Here is a 15,370-nt window from a genome sequence, read left to right as displayed (position 1 = left end):
GTGCATCGCACATAGTTCCTTTTGTCTGGTGGATTCTTACAGTAGTAGTACCATCTAGAAAATCGAGAGATCATCCGCCAATGATGGGTCACCTACAAGTCTAGAGGGGCGCCCTAGTCTTACTAGCCTATTTGTTAGCTACAAATTGTGGGTAGATTATTGCTCCTTGTTCTTCCTCGTAGCGATACGAGATTGGGATATAAAGTGACCCACTCCCTTGTCATCCATCCCCTACCTCAAGACTATACAAACGGGAGGGGCAGATCGCTCGAACGGCATTGGAGATCTGAAAGCCGCAGAAAACAAAAAGTTCTATTTATTAATTCATTAGGGACAGGCCAATATGTTTTCCAGGAGCGTATCTAATTACACTTTCACAACTGCTGGGCGAAGGACAGATACCCATTCTCATTTTGACAGCACCCAAAAGGCCATGGAAGGCATATTTTGGGCACTCCTTGCAGGCTGGGCACTAAGAATAAAGGGTTATCAGTGTCCGGTGGGGACCCATGCACTGGCGGGGGCGGCTGGAGATGATTGCCATAGCAACCGGCTGGCTGTTTGGGGCCCTGTTAGCTGGGATCGGGTTTGTTTCTTCCTCCTGCCCACGTCTCCAGGCTCGAGTGCTCTCCCCAAAGTTCAATTGCTGGATGAGCTCTGTGATTACAGGTCTCTCCATTTAGAACTCGTTCGGGCTGAGCTGCGGCGCAACCATGGAGGACATGGCGGGTCAATACCAGATGCTGGAGGAGCTAGGAAGTACGATTGTCTCTCAAGTCACTACGGGCGCATACTGACCGGTCATTTTCTTTACAGGTGGCAGTTTCGGAACTGTGTACAAGGCGATTGACAAGTCAAACGGTGAGATCGTCGCAATTAAGCATGTATGCGTTCAACACCCCCGGGCCGCGTCCAATGCGCTAACAATCACCGTTTGTCGGTACAGATCGATCTCGAGTCGAGCGAGGACGACATCCAGGAAATACAGCAGGAAATTTCCGTTCTGGCTACCTGCGCCAGTGCGTTTGTTACACAGTACAAAGCGAGCTTCCTGAAAGGCCATAAACTATGGATTGTGATGGAATATCTGGGAGGCGGGTCCTGCCTGGATCTTGTACGTGGCGCGATCCCTGTTCCTTTACTGGGGAAAAGCTTGTTTGCTAACCAGTCGCAGCTAAAACCGGGAGTCTTCAACGAAGCTCACGTGGCGATCGTGTGTCAGCAACTCTTGCAAGGACTCGATTACCTCCACAGCGAAGGCAAGATCCACCGAGATGTGAAAGCGGCCAATGTTTTGCTTTCCAACGCCGGTAAGGTGAAGCTGGCGGACTTCGGGGTGGCAGCACAGCTAGTCAACATCAAATCTCAACGCAACACATTCGTGGGCACTCCCTTCTGGATGGCGCCAGAGGTCATCCAGCAGGCTGGATACGATTTCAAGGCGGATATTTGGTCATTGGGTATTACCGCGATCGAGATGATCAATGGCGAGCCCCCGCATGCCAGTACCCACCCTATGAAGGTCCTCTTTCTCATCCCGAAGAACCCAGCCCCCCGGCTCGAGGGGAATGAGTACAGTAACACATTCAAAGACTTTATCGCTCAGTGTTTGACGAAGGATCCCGATCGCCGCCCGAGTGCGAAGGAGCTTCTCCGTCACAAGTTCATACGCAACGCAGGCAAGACCGAGGCCCTGCAGGAGTTGATTCACCGCAAGCAGGACTGGGATGCAGGCAAGGGAAGTAACAAGGACATCAAATATTACGCCGAGTCTTTGAATACCATCACAAAGCCGCCCACAGATGATGATGAAGATTGGGTGTTCGACACCGTGAAGGCGCCCAGCATGTGGGTGCCTAAGGGCACGGATTGGAGCACCTTGGACGAAGAATGGAATGAGACTGATCCAGCCCAGCTCATGGAAGATATGCACATCTCGCAGCCCACAGCGCCCCCTAAGCACCAGGCCAACTCAACTGTCCGCCGGGCTATGGGCGCCGAGCGGTCACCTTCGGTTCGTCGTGCCAACACCAAGCGACGCTCGAGCGGAATCAAGCAGCCTTTGGGGGTCGATCTTAGTTATGGAAACAGCCCATCGACTGTACGCCAATTCCGTCGTGTCTCGGACAGAGTCCCCGATGAGAATACTCAGGTCAAGCCTCCGCCCGGGTTTGAGAATGCGAGCCCCAAAAGCATCCCCGCCGAGTCCGCAAATAAGGAGGCCCAGTTGGGACGTCGAGCTTACAGTCGAGCCGTTGGCCTGTCTTGCCAAGAAGTGCTTGCGACCACTGGTGATGGAGAGAAGCGTGAAGCTATCTCTCGACTAGCCGAGGCTTGGAGTGATCTGGAGATGGTGGACCCGGAGGGCTTATATCACATTATCCGGACTATGAACGAGAAACTTCAAGCGTAAGTCCTTGTTTGCCTCTCTTTTGTTGTTTTTCTCTTATTATGATTTCTTTGGCCGTGTTAACAAGTGACCAGTGATTCTCGCCTCTCCGCCTTACTCCCAACTTCATCGCATCCGGACTCCCCCCAGCGGCCACGCTTGATGCTGGCGCAAAACAACCCTCATCTCAAAAGCCACCGCCGCCGTCAATCGACTGCCGACATCACCCCATGTCAGCCTCAACCGGCTTCGGCTCTTTCGAATTTGCCTGGTCAGAATGTCACTGGCATGGAACACACCAAAGAGCTCTCTGATGTCCTCTACCAACGGTGGGCGGAGGGCCTCCGCAACCGATGGGGCATCTAATACTTTCTCCGGAGAGGATACATCTTCTTGTCTGAGTCGTCTGCTTAGAGGTCGTATAACGTTCGTTTGTATAGATCGAATCGGCGTTTATTGACCTGTCTGTACAACCTATGCGCCCATATTATCTATTGTCATTTCGATGGGTCTGCTACTATCATTGCATCGGTGTCCTTCGTTTGATACACTTCAATTCTTCTCTGGTCAGGTCCCAGAGCTTATGTTATTTGATGTAATTTTCTCAATTTGTCTATGCCTCCATCCCTTGGACGGAATCTGTGATTACCCCTGTTGTTGCATCCTATACGGGTATGTTGGTACCGGTCCCCAGCGTGTCTTTCGATAGAAAGGTTTCTGCCCCCCTGTCATTTACGTCTATGGTTTTTTTTGGCGTCCCTCTGCTTGCTGCACGTGCTGTCTGCAAGGGGGCTTTGATGTGCGATATGAATGGAGATCTCTCAGAGAGAGCGGAGTCTGAATTGGTTTTATGACTCGATAAAGTTGTCTTTTTCCCGGAGTATCTGTATGTATGAGGTGGTCATCAGTGTAGAGTACCCCGTCGCCCCAGCTGCGGGCGACCCACCTGGGGTATGTCAAATGCCCGACGCTGTACAAGTAGCATAGGATGTGCCAATGGACTATAGGATAAGATCCAGGCAGGATTGTTTCCTTTCGGATACCTGTGCTGATAAGCCAGGATAACCTGGTGTTTGCTTGTCTCCCAGCATCTTCAACAAGCAGACTAGCTTCAAGCGTGCTGGCGCTGGGCTTGGGGGGCTGGACCGGGACGGGTCTTGACGGCGTATATTTACGAGCCAATCTTTACGGCAGTCAGCTGTATTATCTCTCGCTGGCAAGTGTACATGTTATCTACGCATAGAAACAGGAGACTACTGGTATTTGTGGGCCAGTGATAAGCATTTCCTCTACTTTTCCTGTTTGTGAGATCTGAAGGCCTCCGCGATACACGATAGGCGATCCTTGCATTGCATACATGGACAATGTAGATATGCCAATCGGCTTCCATGGCAGAAATTCAGAATTTCAAGGATAAAGTCGTTAGAAGAGGCTATTAATGCCATTTCCTGGCCATTGCACATGCTATGCCAGTCGGAAATTTAAATAGTAATCCACCTCCTGCTCTCCGCACCACATGCGCCGATCATCATCTTAGTGTGAGTTATTAGGGGCCTGCGGCAAAGATTCAGGGGAGTATGCGATGCTGAAAATGAAGCGGATCTAAGCCAACATGCAGAGCATCATCCATGATTAATTTCTTTGTGATTGCATCTCCATAGTACCCCAAGCCAGAGCCGCTAAACGCCCTGACGGCCCCCTGAAACACTCGCGGGCGAAGCGTCAAGAGCCCACAGCGGGTCCCCCGTCAGGGGACTGCTTCCAGACTCTTTCCAATCTCTAGCTTCCCCTCAGCTCTTTTTTTTGCCCCTTTCCCTCTTTCTTTGTACATAAGCCCATGCTCCCTCCATCATAGCACCCGCGCTCTCTCCCTGGCTGGTCCATCATGGAGAAATCGAGTCCGGAAGCGGGGGTTCTCGCCCATGGTCCGGATCCGGCCCAGACTTCGCATATTGACTCCTCTGTTCAACCGGGAACTGTCTCCGACGAAAAGACGTCTGGTCTTGCTCGATCTCCGTCCCTCGTGCAGAGCAAACGATCATCCCTGCCGCCCCGTTCCAACTCAAATGCCCGGCATGCCAAACGACTGACCTTGAACTTCCCGATCAATATCCCTACGAACCAGTCCCCGATCTCGACCCCAGATACGACTATTACGTCGCCGGCATCTATGACACCCATAACACAATCCTCAACCCGTCCATCCCCTGCACTACCTACCGGGGCTTCAATACCCTTAGAACTCGAGGATGATGGCTATGATTTCCTCCGTGCCATCGCTTCGCAGGAACGCAGGGTATTGGAGCTTCGGGAGGAGCTTCAGCGGGCGGAAACGGACTTGACCACCCTAAAGAAACAATGGGCGATAGCTGAGAAGTCCCGAAAACGCACCGAGATCAGCCATCATGCGGAGCAGATGTTGCCTCTGCGCTCTCCTGACACAAGCGTGCCGCCAGATGCTTCAAGCTCGGGCTCAGGTTCGCATCGCCGGGAACAAAGCATGAGTTCTGTTGGGAGCTCAGCTGTTTCTCACGAGCGAGTCAGCCGAGAGCTGGATCGGCGCCCAGGGGCGCGTGCAGCAGCGGCACCAGGGTCATCTATCTCCTCAAATGGTCGACGTGTCTTCCAAGGCTCTCACACTCGCGCATTGTCTCTTCTCTCCACAACCACCGCACCGAGTCATTCTAGCGCCGGTCCCATTCTCACAGACGCTGATCGGGTTGGCCGAACTCCTCGTTCAGCCACATTGCCCTCCGTCGAACGTAGTCATAATGTTACATCATCGAAACCCCTCGCGTCGCCCGCCCATGAGAGCGCCGTGCCCAGCCAGCTGCTTTCCCAATGGTCGTCGAACATGCCACCGCCGTCGCGAGAGGCTTTCATGCGCACCGGCAAGCAAATGGCCTCCGATTTGAGAGAAGGCCTGTGGACATTTTTCGAAGACATCCGACAAGCTACTGTTGGCGAAGAGGGCGTGAATGGGACAACAACCCGAACAATGTCACCCAACCGCTCACTAGCACCACCGGAATCTCATAAGCGTAATTCTCTCGCCAAGTCCTCCAGTCGAGAGCGACTCTCTGTCGCGGGAATAAGTCCAGATCCACTTCTTCATCCTCACGAGGCAGGGGGTCCGCGGAGCAAACATCCGGTAAAGACTCCAAACCGGTCGAGATTGACACTTCTTTCTGGCATGAATTTGGCGTTGATTCACCAGTGCAGAAGTCTCCCACCGCTCGCCCCAGCCCTCCCAACGGCGCAAGGACCCCTCGGGGCGAGGACGAACGCGAGCGCCCCGGTCGCCGCTCCGCCAGTCAAGTCAAAGCGGAGGAAGATGATACCGTCGACAACTGGGATGTGTGGGATACCCCGGCTCCCAACAAAACGACACACACGCCTTCCTCCAGCCGATCCACCATTGAGTCCAAGCAAGACCAGTCGCCCGCAACTCAAGGCAGTAGTGCCCGAACCAGTGATAGGTACATTTCGACTTTTTCTGATTTCATCTATGACAATCTGGTTATGCGCTGACGCCTCGTTCCTAGCTTTGGCGAGTGGAACCCCATTTCTACCGCGCCCGATCCCAGCGTCACCGAAGGCATCCCTTGGCCCTCCATGCCCAACCTCGCTCCGTCGAAGCTTCAACGAACTGCGTCTACTCTCATGGCCGAATGGGAACGCAGCCTCTCTCCATCACCTGAGAGGAAGACTTCTTCTAAAAGCAGTAAAAAGGACTAGATGTCTCGAGAACTGCAATCCTTTCTTCATGTATATATGTATATACGGTTTTCTCTTTCTCCGTTCCCTTCCGGCCCAGAATGCGGGTCTCCGTTGGACGGACTGGCATGACATAGCATCCACGGATTATGCAGACCTACGACTGCTCAGCCCACGACAGCGTTGTTTCTAATTGCTTATGTTTGGAGCGTTTGGATTGGTTACTTTAGCTTCGTTCGTGCCGAGTCGAAAACTACGAGCAACGACATTTTCTTTTTAACAATTTACATTATAGATTTCTTGAAAGGTTCGGGATCCAGCGTAAAGAGCCGTGGAAATGGAAATCTATATGCCAGAAGAGAGCAACTAAAGCGCAGTGCATTCTGGTTCTCTTGGTAGAGTGGCGATATCACGGATCACGTGCTGTTCGTTGAAGCTTGAAAGCCACGTGACGATATCGGCCGCGAAATTTATCTTCGCCGCTCCGCAGATTGGGTGACAGCAAGTAAGCGCAAAAGGTGATTGCCAAGGTTCGAATCTGCGCCAGAGGGGAATTTATGCTCGCTATAATATCCTCCCCTTGAATCTTCGTCCACTGAGAATATCAACCCTCGTTCGCGATGAATGCCCCTGGTATGCCGCCAATGGGCGGGTTAGGAGGAAACCAAACCGCCGGAATGAGTGAACAAGAACAGGCCATGGTCAAGATGGTGTGTCGACGTACCCCTTAGTGAATCTGTCCATCCTCTAACTTTGAATGACAGATGCAAGCCGGTATGGAGTCTTGCCCCGTGAAGACCGTCATCTCAGGTACGATGGGTTTCGGTCTTGGTGGTATCTTCGGTCTTTTCATGGCCAGTGTAAGTAATCAGCTCACAGGAAATCGCTATTGACGCATCTAATGTTTCTTTCTCACCAGATGTCCTATGATTCGACTCTTACCCCTCAAGGACAAGCGATCGCAAACCTCCCCTGGCGCGAACAGGTCCGTCGCGGTTTCAAAGATATGGGCTCGCGCTCCTGGTCCTCCGCGAAGAATTTCGGTATCGTCGGTGCCCTGTACTCTGGTACCGAGTGCTGTATCGAGGGTCTCCGGGCCAAGAACGACCTCACAAACAGTGTCACTGCTGGTTGTCTGACCGGCGGTATCTTGGGTGCTAAGGCTGGGCCTGGGGCTGCCGCCTTTGGTTGTGCTGGTTTTGCGGCTTTCAGTGCTGCCATTGATGCCTACATGAGGATGCCCGAGGCTGACGACTAGACTCATCATGACATTCATGATCGCATTTACCCGGCCGCTGGGCCTGTCCTCCTCAACTCTTATGTATATTTCCTTCGGCTTTTGGCGAATTCGGTTCAGATGGGGGGCATAGAAGGCGTTTGATTGCTTTGCCTTGACATACTTTACATTTTGCGTGCTATTGGCTTTATTGTTCACATAGTTGCATCTGGGGTCTGAGACAGCCCGGGTACGCCGATACCGCTGCTTCGATATCGAGCTGTGCCTTCTGTATAATACATTGTTTCTTCCGAGCAGACCTCTCACTACCACTAATCCAAGAGATTCTCCATTTATACAAGTTTTTAGCACTTCCAGCATTAAACGCCTTGTTTGATTTGCCGTGTTCCTTGAGATTTATCTCAGCCGGCGTAGCAACAACTTGAAATGAGAGGTTGATCTTCAGCGTGGAACTTGTTTTCACATTAAGGAGCCTTCTGATGATTCAGCGCGTTTTCGGGCTTGACACTAGTATGGGATAAAGACTATATATAAATTGCGGAGTATATTTTTTATGTGCAAAAATTAGTGCTGTCTAAGGTAGTACAATATATTTTTCCAAATGCTTGGGAATAGCTCCACGCAGATTCTTGGTCTCGAGCCATTTAGCCGAGAACAGGCGATCGGCATATCGGTAAGCACCATCACAAAGAACAGTCACAACCGTATTCCCTTTGCCAAGCTTCTCAGCGACCTCCTTGGCTGCCACTACGTTCAGAGCGGAACTGGCACCAAGGTACAACCCTTCCTCGTCGAGACAGCGGTAGACCATTTCAATGGACTTCTCATCACTGATGTGCAAAGACGCATCCAGTAGATCAATATCGGGCTTGAGGTTGTCTGTCACACGACCTTGCCCAATCCCTTCGGTGATACTTCCACCAGTGCGGTCCATGAGGTTTCCACCACTCTGAATGTAGCTGTGCAGAACACTACCGGGAGGGTCGGCCAGGAAACTCTTAACACGCCCATCACTGACGGTCTTCAAGTAGCGAGTAATGCCAGCCAGGGTTCCACCGGTTCCAGTAGCACAGGTGAAAGCGTCGAGCTTGCCGCCGGTTTGCGCCCATAACTCGGGTCCAGTTGTCTCAATATGCGCCTGACGATTGGCAGTGTTGTCGAACTGGTTGGTCCAAACGGCGTTATCCAGGGATTCAGCATGTCGCCGTGCCTGGTGGTTGTAGTTGTCGGGGTTGTCGAATGCCACTGCGGGGACTGGGTATACTTCAGCGCCCAGCAAGCGGAGGAGGTCGATCTTTCCTTGCGACTGAGTATTGGGCATGTAGATTACGAGCTTGTAGCCCTTGGACCGGCAGACATGAGCCAGCCCAATCCCGGTGTTTCCGGCAGTACCCTCTACAACAGTGCCCCCTGGTCGAAGGAGTCCCTTCTTCTCAGCATCCTCTACCACGAAGAGGGCGGCACGATCTTTAACACTCCCACCTGGGTTTTGGAACTCGGCCTTGCCAAGGATATTGCACCCGGTCTCTTCGGAGAGGCGCTTCAGTCGGATGAGGGGGTATTCCCAATAGCTGTTCCAAAGTTTCAATTAGCTCCAATTAGATATCACCAGAGCTATCACGCCATACCCTCAGTGAGTCCATGTACAACACCTTGAGCCGTTGAAACACGCGATATATACGAGCTCTCGGCAGCGGCGCGGAAGGCCGTAGTACCAAAGCGACGTATGCTTTGACGAAACATTGTGCTTGCAACAGACAGAGATACTGTGAGCACCAAAGCGCATTTATAATGCCAGTCGGCAGAGCACCGAGGTCCGATAGCGGGGAATGACTAAGTCATGCCTTTGCACGTGACCATTATCGTTCCTTCCCCGTTTGGGCTGTTTGTTTACCGCCGCACTTGTCCCTCCTTTCTTCCTTGCTTCATCAGTGGATGCGCGTCTGCAATGCGACTTGTCCTCACTGCGCCTTGATCAATCGACGTCCACCATGCCTGGCCGAGTCGCTGCCCGTTCAGCCTCCACGACCACTCGCAGGTCATCAGCGCAACCCTCTACGGGTCGTGCTCCCTCCGTAACCCCGGCCTTTACAATCCCAGAGGAACCTGCGCTTCCGGAAGCCCTGCCAAATCTCCGCCGCGATGTATGCGCCATATTCGCCGATGCGCAAAGATCAACTACCGGCCATCGCAAGCTTGTAGTACGACTGCGCAAGCTGCAAGAGATCGCTTGTGGGGTCGTTCAAAACAAGAAGAAGGGAAACAATGAGCAACAGGAGGAAGTTGTGCTCCCAGAAGAAGAAACCCTCCCAGAGAAAGAGTTCAATGTTGAAGTTGGCCGGTGCATGCTCCGGATTCTTCCAATCAAGAAGTCAGAGCCGGTCGGCGATCGCGTTTTGCGCTTTATGGGAAGTTTCCTTGCACATGCATCCGAGAAGGATGAGGAGTTATTCGCATCGAAGGAGGATGACGATGATATGGATACGTCTCCAGAAACACCAACCGCCCGTTTGACCTCCGCCATTGTCGCCTTGATGATACCCCTCCTCTCCGCAAAAGATAAGATGATCCGATTCCGCGCTACTCAGATTATCGCCCACATCGTCAATACCCTGGAATCAATCGACGACGAGCTCTACCATACGATCCGCCAAGGCCTCTTGAAACGAATCCGTGACAAGGAGTCCTCTGTTCGAGTCCAAGCCGTAATGGGCCTTGGCCGATTGGCTGGAAACGATGAAAGTGAAGACGGCGAGGACAGCACGGCGTTGCTCGAGAAGCTGATCGAAATCATGCAAAACGACGCAAGCGCAGATGTCCGCAAGAATCTTCTTGCAAACCTTCCTCTTTCCGCTATTACCCTCCCATATTTCCTCGAACGAGCTCGCGATTTGGATGCGCCCACTAGACGCACATTATACTCTCGTCTTTTGCCTACATTGGAGGATTTCAGACATCTGTCACTGACCATGAGAGAGCGACTGCTTCGTTGGGGCTTGCGCGATCGTGATGAGGGTGTTCGCAAGGCAACCGCAAAGCTCTTTTATGATCGCTGGGTCGAGGATTGTGCTGGCACGAACAAGATCGATAACCAAGCCGAGGATGGTCAACCCCAGCCTACAGCTAATCAGCGGTCTCCACCCAACATGAATGCTCTTTTGGAGCTCTTAGAGAGAATTGACGTGGTGAACTCTGGCATGGAGAACGGCATTGCCCATGAAGCAATGCGAGGCTTCTGGGAAGGCCGTGCTGATTATCGCGAAGCTGTTAATTTTGACGAACCCTTCTGGGAGTCTCTGACCGCAGAATCGGCTTTCCTTTTGCGGTCTTTCAATGACTTCTGCCGTGTTGAAAATGACGGCAAATATGAAGGCCTTGCAGATGAGAAGATGCCGGAAGTTACTGCCCTCGCTTATTACCTCACTAAATATACAACCGATCTGTTGCAGCGAAAGAAGACTGCCAAGGAAACCGGAGATGCCAATGATGAAGAAGCTGTTGAGCATGAATTCATTGTTGAGCAGCTGCTACATATTGCCATCACTTTAGACTACAGTGATGAAGTTGGCCGGCGGAAGATGTTCGGTCTTCTGCGTGAGTCTTTGGCTGTTCCTGAATTGCCCGAAGAATGCACCAGACTTGCAGTGGAAACCCTCCGGTGTGCCTGTGGACCAGATCGCGCCGGCGAGAGCGAGTTCTGCAGTGTTGTCCTTGAAGCTATTGCTGAAGTACACGACACTATCGTTACGGAAGACAGCTTCGTCTCCGCTAAGTCTGAGATCAGCGATGACACAAGCAGCCGCCACCGATCTGAAACGCCAGGAGATGAGGAAGATGTTCCGTTTAACAAGGAGGAGGCTAAGGCCAAAATCCTCAAGGAAATCGTCGTGAACATGAAATGTCTCCACATTGCTCAATGCATGCTCCAGAATGTCGAGGGCCATCTGCAGCAGAACATAAATCTTGTCACCATGCTGAACAACCTGGTCGTACCCGCTGTCCGAAGCCATGAAGCACCCATTCGTGAGCGTGGTTTGTTGTGCTTGGGGCTTTGCTGCTTACTCGACAAGGTTCGCTATCCTTATGTTCGATGTCTAAATCAATACTAATCTGCCCAATCTAGAACCTTGCCGAAGAGAACATGACGCTTTTTATCCATTGCTACAGCAAGGGTCACGAGGGTCTTCAAGTGACTGCTCTTCAAATTATCTGTGACATGGTCACCACTCATCCCTCTTTGCTTGCCCCAGTCACTCAGTCTGATGGCGAAACCGTCACTACTCCCCCTATCCAAAAGGTACATCCCCTCCCCAAGAAATATCAAATGACGAGCAGAAACTGATCATGGCGGTAATATTAGCCTCTCCTCAAGGTCTTCTCCCGCGCGTTAAAAGCAAACTCACCACCTAGTGTGCAGTCTGTAGCTGCTACCGCCCTTTCGAAGCTCCTGCTTACCAACACTTTCACCCCATCTGGGCCTAATGTTCCCTCTGGAATTCAGGAATATAACGAAAATGCAGTAGAAACGCTTCTTCAGGCTCTTGTGGTAGCCTTTTTCCACCCACGCACAAAGGAAAACCCTGCTCTTCGACAATCCCTGGCTTACTTCTTCCCTGTCTACTGTCACTCTCGGGTAGAGAATACAAAGCATATGCGCCGAATTGCAGTACCGGTGATTCGGGCTGTCATGAACGCCGCCGAGGAACATTATTCTCTTGAGGCTGAGGAAGATAGTGATGGAGAGATTGACGAAAGCATCGGAGAAAGAGAAATCAAGACCCTTATGACTGGCGTTGTGGGCATGCTTGCCGAGTGGACTGACGAGCGCCGAGTTGTTGGCCTGGGTGGTGAGCGAGTGCTCGTCGGTGGAACTGCAAGCTCGACTGCTTGTGGCTGGGTCCACTTGGCTCTGGTGAAGGACATCCTGGAGCGTGTCCTGGGTGTCAGCGCTGGCCCTAACCGCTGCTCGAAGGAAGAACGCAAGCTTTTATTCTCCCTCTTAAGCAAGCTCTACATTGCTGCTCCCACAGCACCCTCACGTTCGGGATCCCGTGCACCGGACGGCGACGACTCGCAATTCCGCACCAGCGTTCGCAGTAACACCGGAGTCGAAGTATCGGCAGCCAATCAAGAATTGGCCCAGGAAGTGAAGGAGCTCCTGGACCAAACCATTGAGGAAGGTTTGGCAGGAGAAGCATCAAGCCGCAATGCCTTGGTCAAGACCAAGAACTCTGTCCTGAAGATCCTTGCCGTCGCCCAAGATGCTCGGGCTGCCGGAGTGAGATCTCGAGCAGGCACTGAGGACATTGAGAGTGACGCCAGAAGTGTTCGGTCGGCAAGTGTCCGCCGCTCCGTCGAGCCTTCCGGTGTCCAACGCCGCCATGTCTCAGTGGAACCAAGCATCATGGAAGAGGACGAAGCCGATGCTAGTCAGATAAGCTTGCAGGCTCCTGTTGCCGGTATCGCCGCTGGCCGTGGCATGGTCTCTGTTGAGCCTAGCATTATGGAAGAGGATGAAGAGGATGATCATGATACTAGCCATGGCACAGTGATAAAATCTGAAGTTGGCGAAGAGTGATGACGGGTCTTCTTTTGCCTGGAATTGGGAGTCGTATGGCGTTGGTTGTTTTTCGATTCCCGGGGTCAATGGGGGAATTTTGCTTGTACATGATGGATAATGGCCTTTTCTTTTGCGATCTTTCTGATCTTCATGAATACCAATTGCTCGATGACCGGACCTTTTCATACGTGCATTTTCCTAGGCCCAGTCCTAATGGGAATCTGTAAATCTCATACTGTATAAATATATACTAGCACCGGACCGAGATGCTTGAGCTATCTTAATGTTTTCCAGGACGAGAATTTCATTATCCCTAAAATTTAGGATATCCTTTTCGGATAATTTCAAAGACTCAAGCCAACTACGGCCAACCACCCGTCCATTGCTCTGCTTTTTTCGGTATACTCTCGTTCATGATGATTGAAGTGTGGAGGAGTTCTTCATACTGCCAGTGTTAACTTTTTCTCCATATTATTCTCAACTTGCTGCAGAAGATCCACACCTTTTGAACGTCGCCCGGTCTTCACGTCCCCGCTAATGATCTATCATTGGCGAACTCGTAACATTACAGGTTTATGGGATATTGGCAAAACATCGGCCAGAAGCCCATTTCTATAGATCTGTCGGTGGTTTCTTTCCTGTGGCTTGGAGACTTGCTTCCAGATTAAGGTGACGCACTAAGTGGGTTGGTCCGCTGTCCTCCCAACTCATTCCTCACCTAATGGCGAGGACACATGGAGTTCGTATCCGCTGAAGTAGATCTCAAATTCTTCTATGAGGTTCGACAGCTGCGTGAACAGCTTTCGTACTACTACTATGCCAAAAACGTGACGTCATGTTGCGTACCTTCACCTGAGCGGTTGTGACTATCTGCACTTTACCTGGATTTCATTTGCTTAAGGGTAGCATCTTATGTGGCCCGCATCGTATCTGACCATCCATATATACATTAAAGGGCGTTCAAGCCCCCTGCATCTCGGGAGCCCTTCCTACTGCACGTCGGGGCCTTGTAGCTCTGGGGCAGCCCTCTCGGGGCCTCTCGAAGTATTGTGAATCATATGAATAGGGGGCCTCGAATGGATAGTCAAATCTTCTTTCAATAGTCATAGCCTTCCTAAAGCATATATATGTTCTATTTTTTAGTTGATTACATTTTTCAATGGCTGCGAGGCTAAGATGCGTCGGAGGTTGTGAGCGATCAATTCCTCGCAACCCTCGGGCCTTCCTCCGGCTGCGTGAGGCGAAATAATAAGGTTAGGTGTCTTCCACAGTCGGCTTGACTCGGGAAGTGGCTCGGTCTTGAACACATCAAGAGCGGCGCCGCCTATGTCGCCCTTCTCCAAAGCATCGGCTAGGGCATCCTCGTCAACGGAGGTACCACGGCCGACGTTGACAACCCAGGCGTGCTTTGGGAGCAGCTTGAGTTTCTCGGCATTCAATGCGTCATTTGTGGAGGGATGACCCGGGAGAATCATGACAAGGGCATCGGTCTCTGGGAGCACTTCAGGGAGCTTGTCGTCGCTCAGGACTTCAACCCCGTTGCGGACACCGGCAGTGCGGGCAATGCCACGGACCTTGGCACCGAGAGGCACGAGGAAAGAGGTAAGCTCCTTGGCGATGTTTCCGTAGCCCCAGATGAGCACGTTCGAGCCGCGCAGAGTGGTGAAATCGGATCGGGGGAAGGAGCCCCCCAAGTGGCCCGGCCACTTGCCGCGGAGCTGATATTCCGTCATCTCATTGAACCGGCGAGCGGCGTTTAGTAGCAGACCGAGAGTATGTTCTGCGACGGGGCCATCGTGCAGCCCGGAGCCGGTGGTCACGATGATGCGGGAGGTATCGAAGCCGGCGTTCAGCACGTCGTTGGGGCCCGCGGCGAGAGACTGGATCCAGCGCAGCTTCTTCAGGCGCTGGGCGGCATCCTTGAGGTTCCCCGCGGCATTGGCCCAGGTCACCAAGAACTCGGCGTCGGTATGTTCGTCGGGGATGGGGACCGTCACGTCATATGGATGTAAGGCAACGGAGAACCCCTCGAGGCTCTGGACATCGAGGGGGAGTGAAGTCGGGTACAGGAGCTTTGCCATTATGCGGTCAGGACTCTCCTGGGCTGAAAGCGCTTTATGATGGAGTATTGCAGAAGTTTGGAGCTGTGTCCAAGTACTTGTAGGAGACTTGAACGTGGGGGTTTGCCCCGCGTATCGGGGCAAGGCCGACCGCTTCAATTGCCGAGCACACGCGTGGATCATTTGCCGGCCAACGAGTAGTGTTGTATTCTTCTAGCATGCTGCTCCAAGCGCTGTCAAGGCTTTTTGATTATATGAACCTTGAAAATGTGGCGCTTACGGAATTATAAGAGAGAGCAATATGTATGAGATACGCGGCGCGCGGGTCTCGTCCCATCTCTGGATTAGTGATAACGGCGATAATCGAAGATTATCAGGGACCACCTGGGCAGCTAGGGCGCACTCTA

The 15,370-nt window shown here is 52.2% G+C and overlaps 6 protein-coding genes across 6 annotated transcripts; 4 read left to right on the top strand and 2 right to left on the bottom strand.

Annotated features, from left to right (window-relative positions):
• Positions 1-713: 713 nt before the first annotated feature.
• Positions 714-2,755, top strand: N7468_007856 (STE20 family serine/threonine-protein kinase; the record flags this gene model as incomplete). The annotated part of the gene is made up of 5 exons (XM_058477152.1): positions 714-759; positions 817-884; positions 947-1,114; positions 1,175-2,409; positions 2,485-2,755. 5 exons carry the CDS (start codon positions 714-716, stop codon positions 2,753-2,755), a joined length of 1,788 nt encoding a protein of 595 aa, XP_058327497.1.
• Positions 2,756-4,274: 1,519 nt separating this feature from the next.
• Positions 4,275-6,127, top strand: N7468_007855 (uncharacterized protein; the record flags this gene model as incomplete). The annotated part of the gene is made up of 3 exons (XM_058477151.1): positions 4,275-5,484; positions 5,547-5,868; positions 5,935-6,127. The coding sequence occupies 3 exons, from the start codon at positions 4,275-4,277 to the stop codon at positions 6,125-6,127; spliced, it is 1,725 nt and encodes a 574-aa protein (XP_058327496.1).
• A 599-nt stretch (positions 6,128-6,726) lies between these two features.
• N7468_007854 (translocation channel protein TIM22) lies at positions 6,727-7,364 on the top strand (the record flags this gene model as incomplete). The annotated part of the gene is made up of 3 exons (XM_058477150.1): positions 6,727-6,816; positions 6,871-6,966; positions 7,026-7,364. The coding sequence occupies 3 exons, from the start codon at positions 6,727-6,729 to the stop codon at positions 7,362-7,364; spliced, it is 525 nt and encodes a 174-aa protein (XP_058327495.1).
• Positions 7,365-7,917: 553 nt separating this feature from the next.
• On the bottom strand, positions 7,918-9,086 carry N7468_007853 (cysteine synthase A; the record flags this gene model as incomplete). The annotated part of the gene is made up of 2 exons (XM_058477149.1): positions 7,918-8,914; positions 8,965-9,086. The coding sequence occupies 2 exons, from the start codon at positions 9,084-9,086 to the stop codon at positions 7,918-7,920; spliced, it is 1,119 nt and encodes a 372-aa protein (XP_058327494.1).
• A 248-nt stretch (positions 9,087-9,334) lies between these two features.
• N7468_007852 (condensin subunit YCG1) lies at positions 9,335-12,921 on the top strand (the record flags this gene model as incomplete). The annotated part of the gene is made up of 3 exons (XM_058477148.1): positions 9,335-11,413; positions 11,467-11,640; positions 11,704-12,921. The coding sequence occupies 3 exons, from the start codon at positions 9,335-9,337 to the stop codon at positions 12,919-12,921; spliced, it is 3,471 nt and encodes a 1,156-aa protein (XP_058327493.1).
• A 1,121-nt stretch (positions 12,922-14,042) lies between these two features.
• N7468_007851 (phosphoglycerate dehydrogenase) lies at positions 14,043-14,984 on the bottom strand (the record flags this gene model as incomplete). Its single annotated transcript, XM_058477147.1, has 1 exon — positions 14,043-14,984. One exon carries the CDS (start codon positions 14,982-14,984, stop codon positions 14,043-14,045), a length of 942 nt encoding a protein of 313 aa, XP_058327492.1.
• Positions 14,985-15,370: the final 386 nt, after the last annotated feature.

This window comes from Penicillium chermesinum, assembly GCF_028974085.1.
Source record: "Penicillium chermesinum strain IBT 19713 chromosome Unknown utg000006l:1.0-2335141.0:1.0-2336784.0, whole genome shotgun sequence".
Classification (NCBI taxonomy): domain Eukaryota; kingdom Fungi; phylum Ascomycota; class Eurotiomycetes; order Eurotiales; family Aspergillaceae; genus Penicillium; species Penicillium chermesinum.
This window is presented reverse-complemented; position numbering and strand designations above follow the sequence as displayed.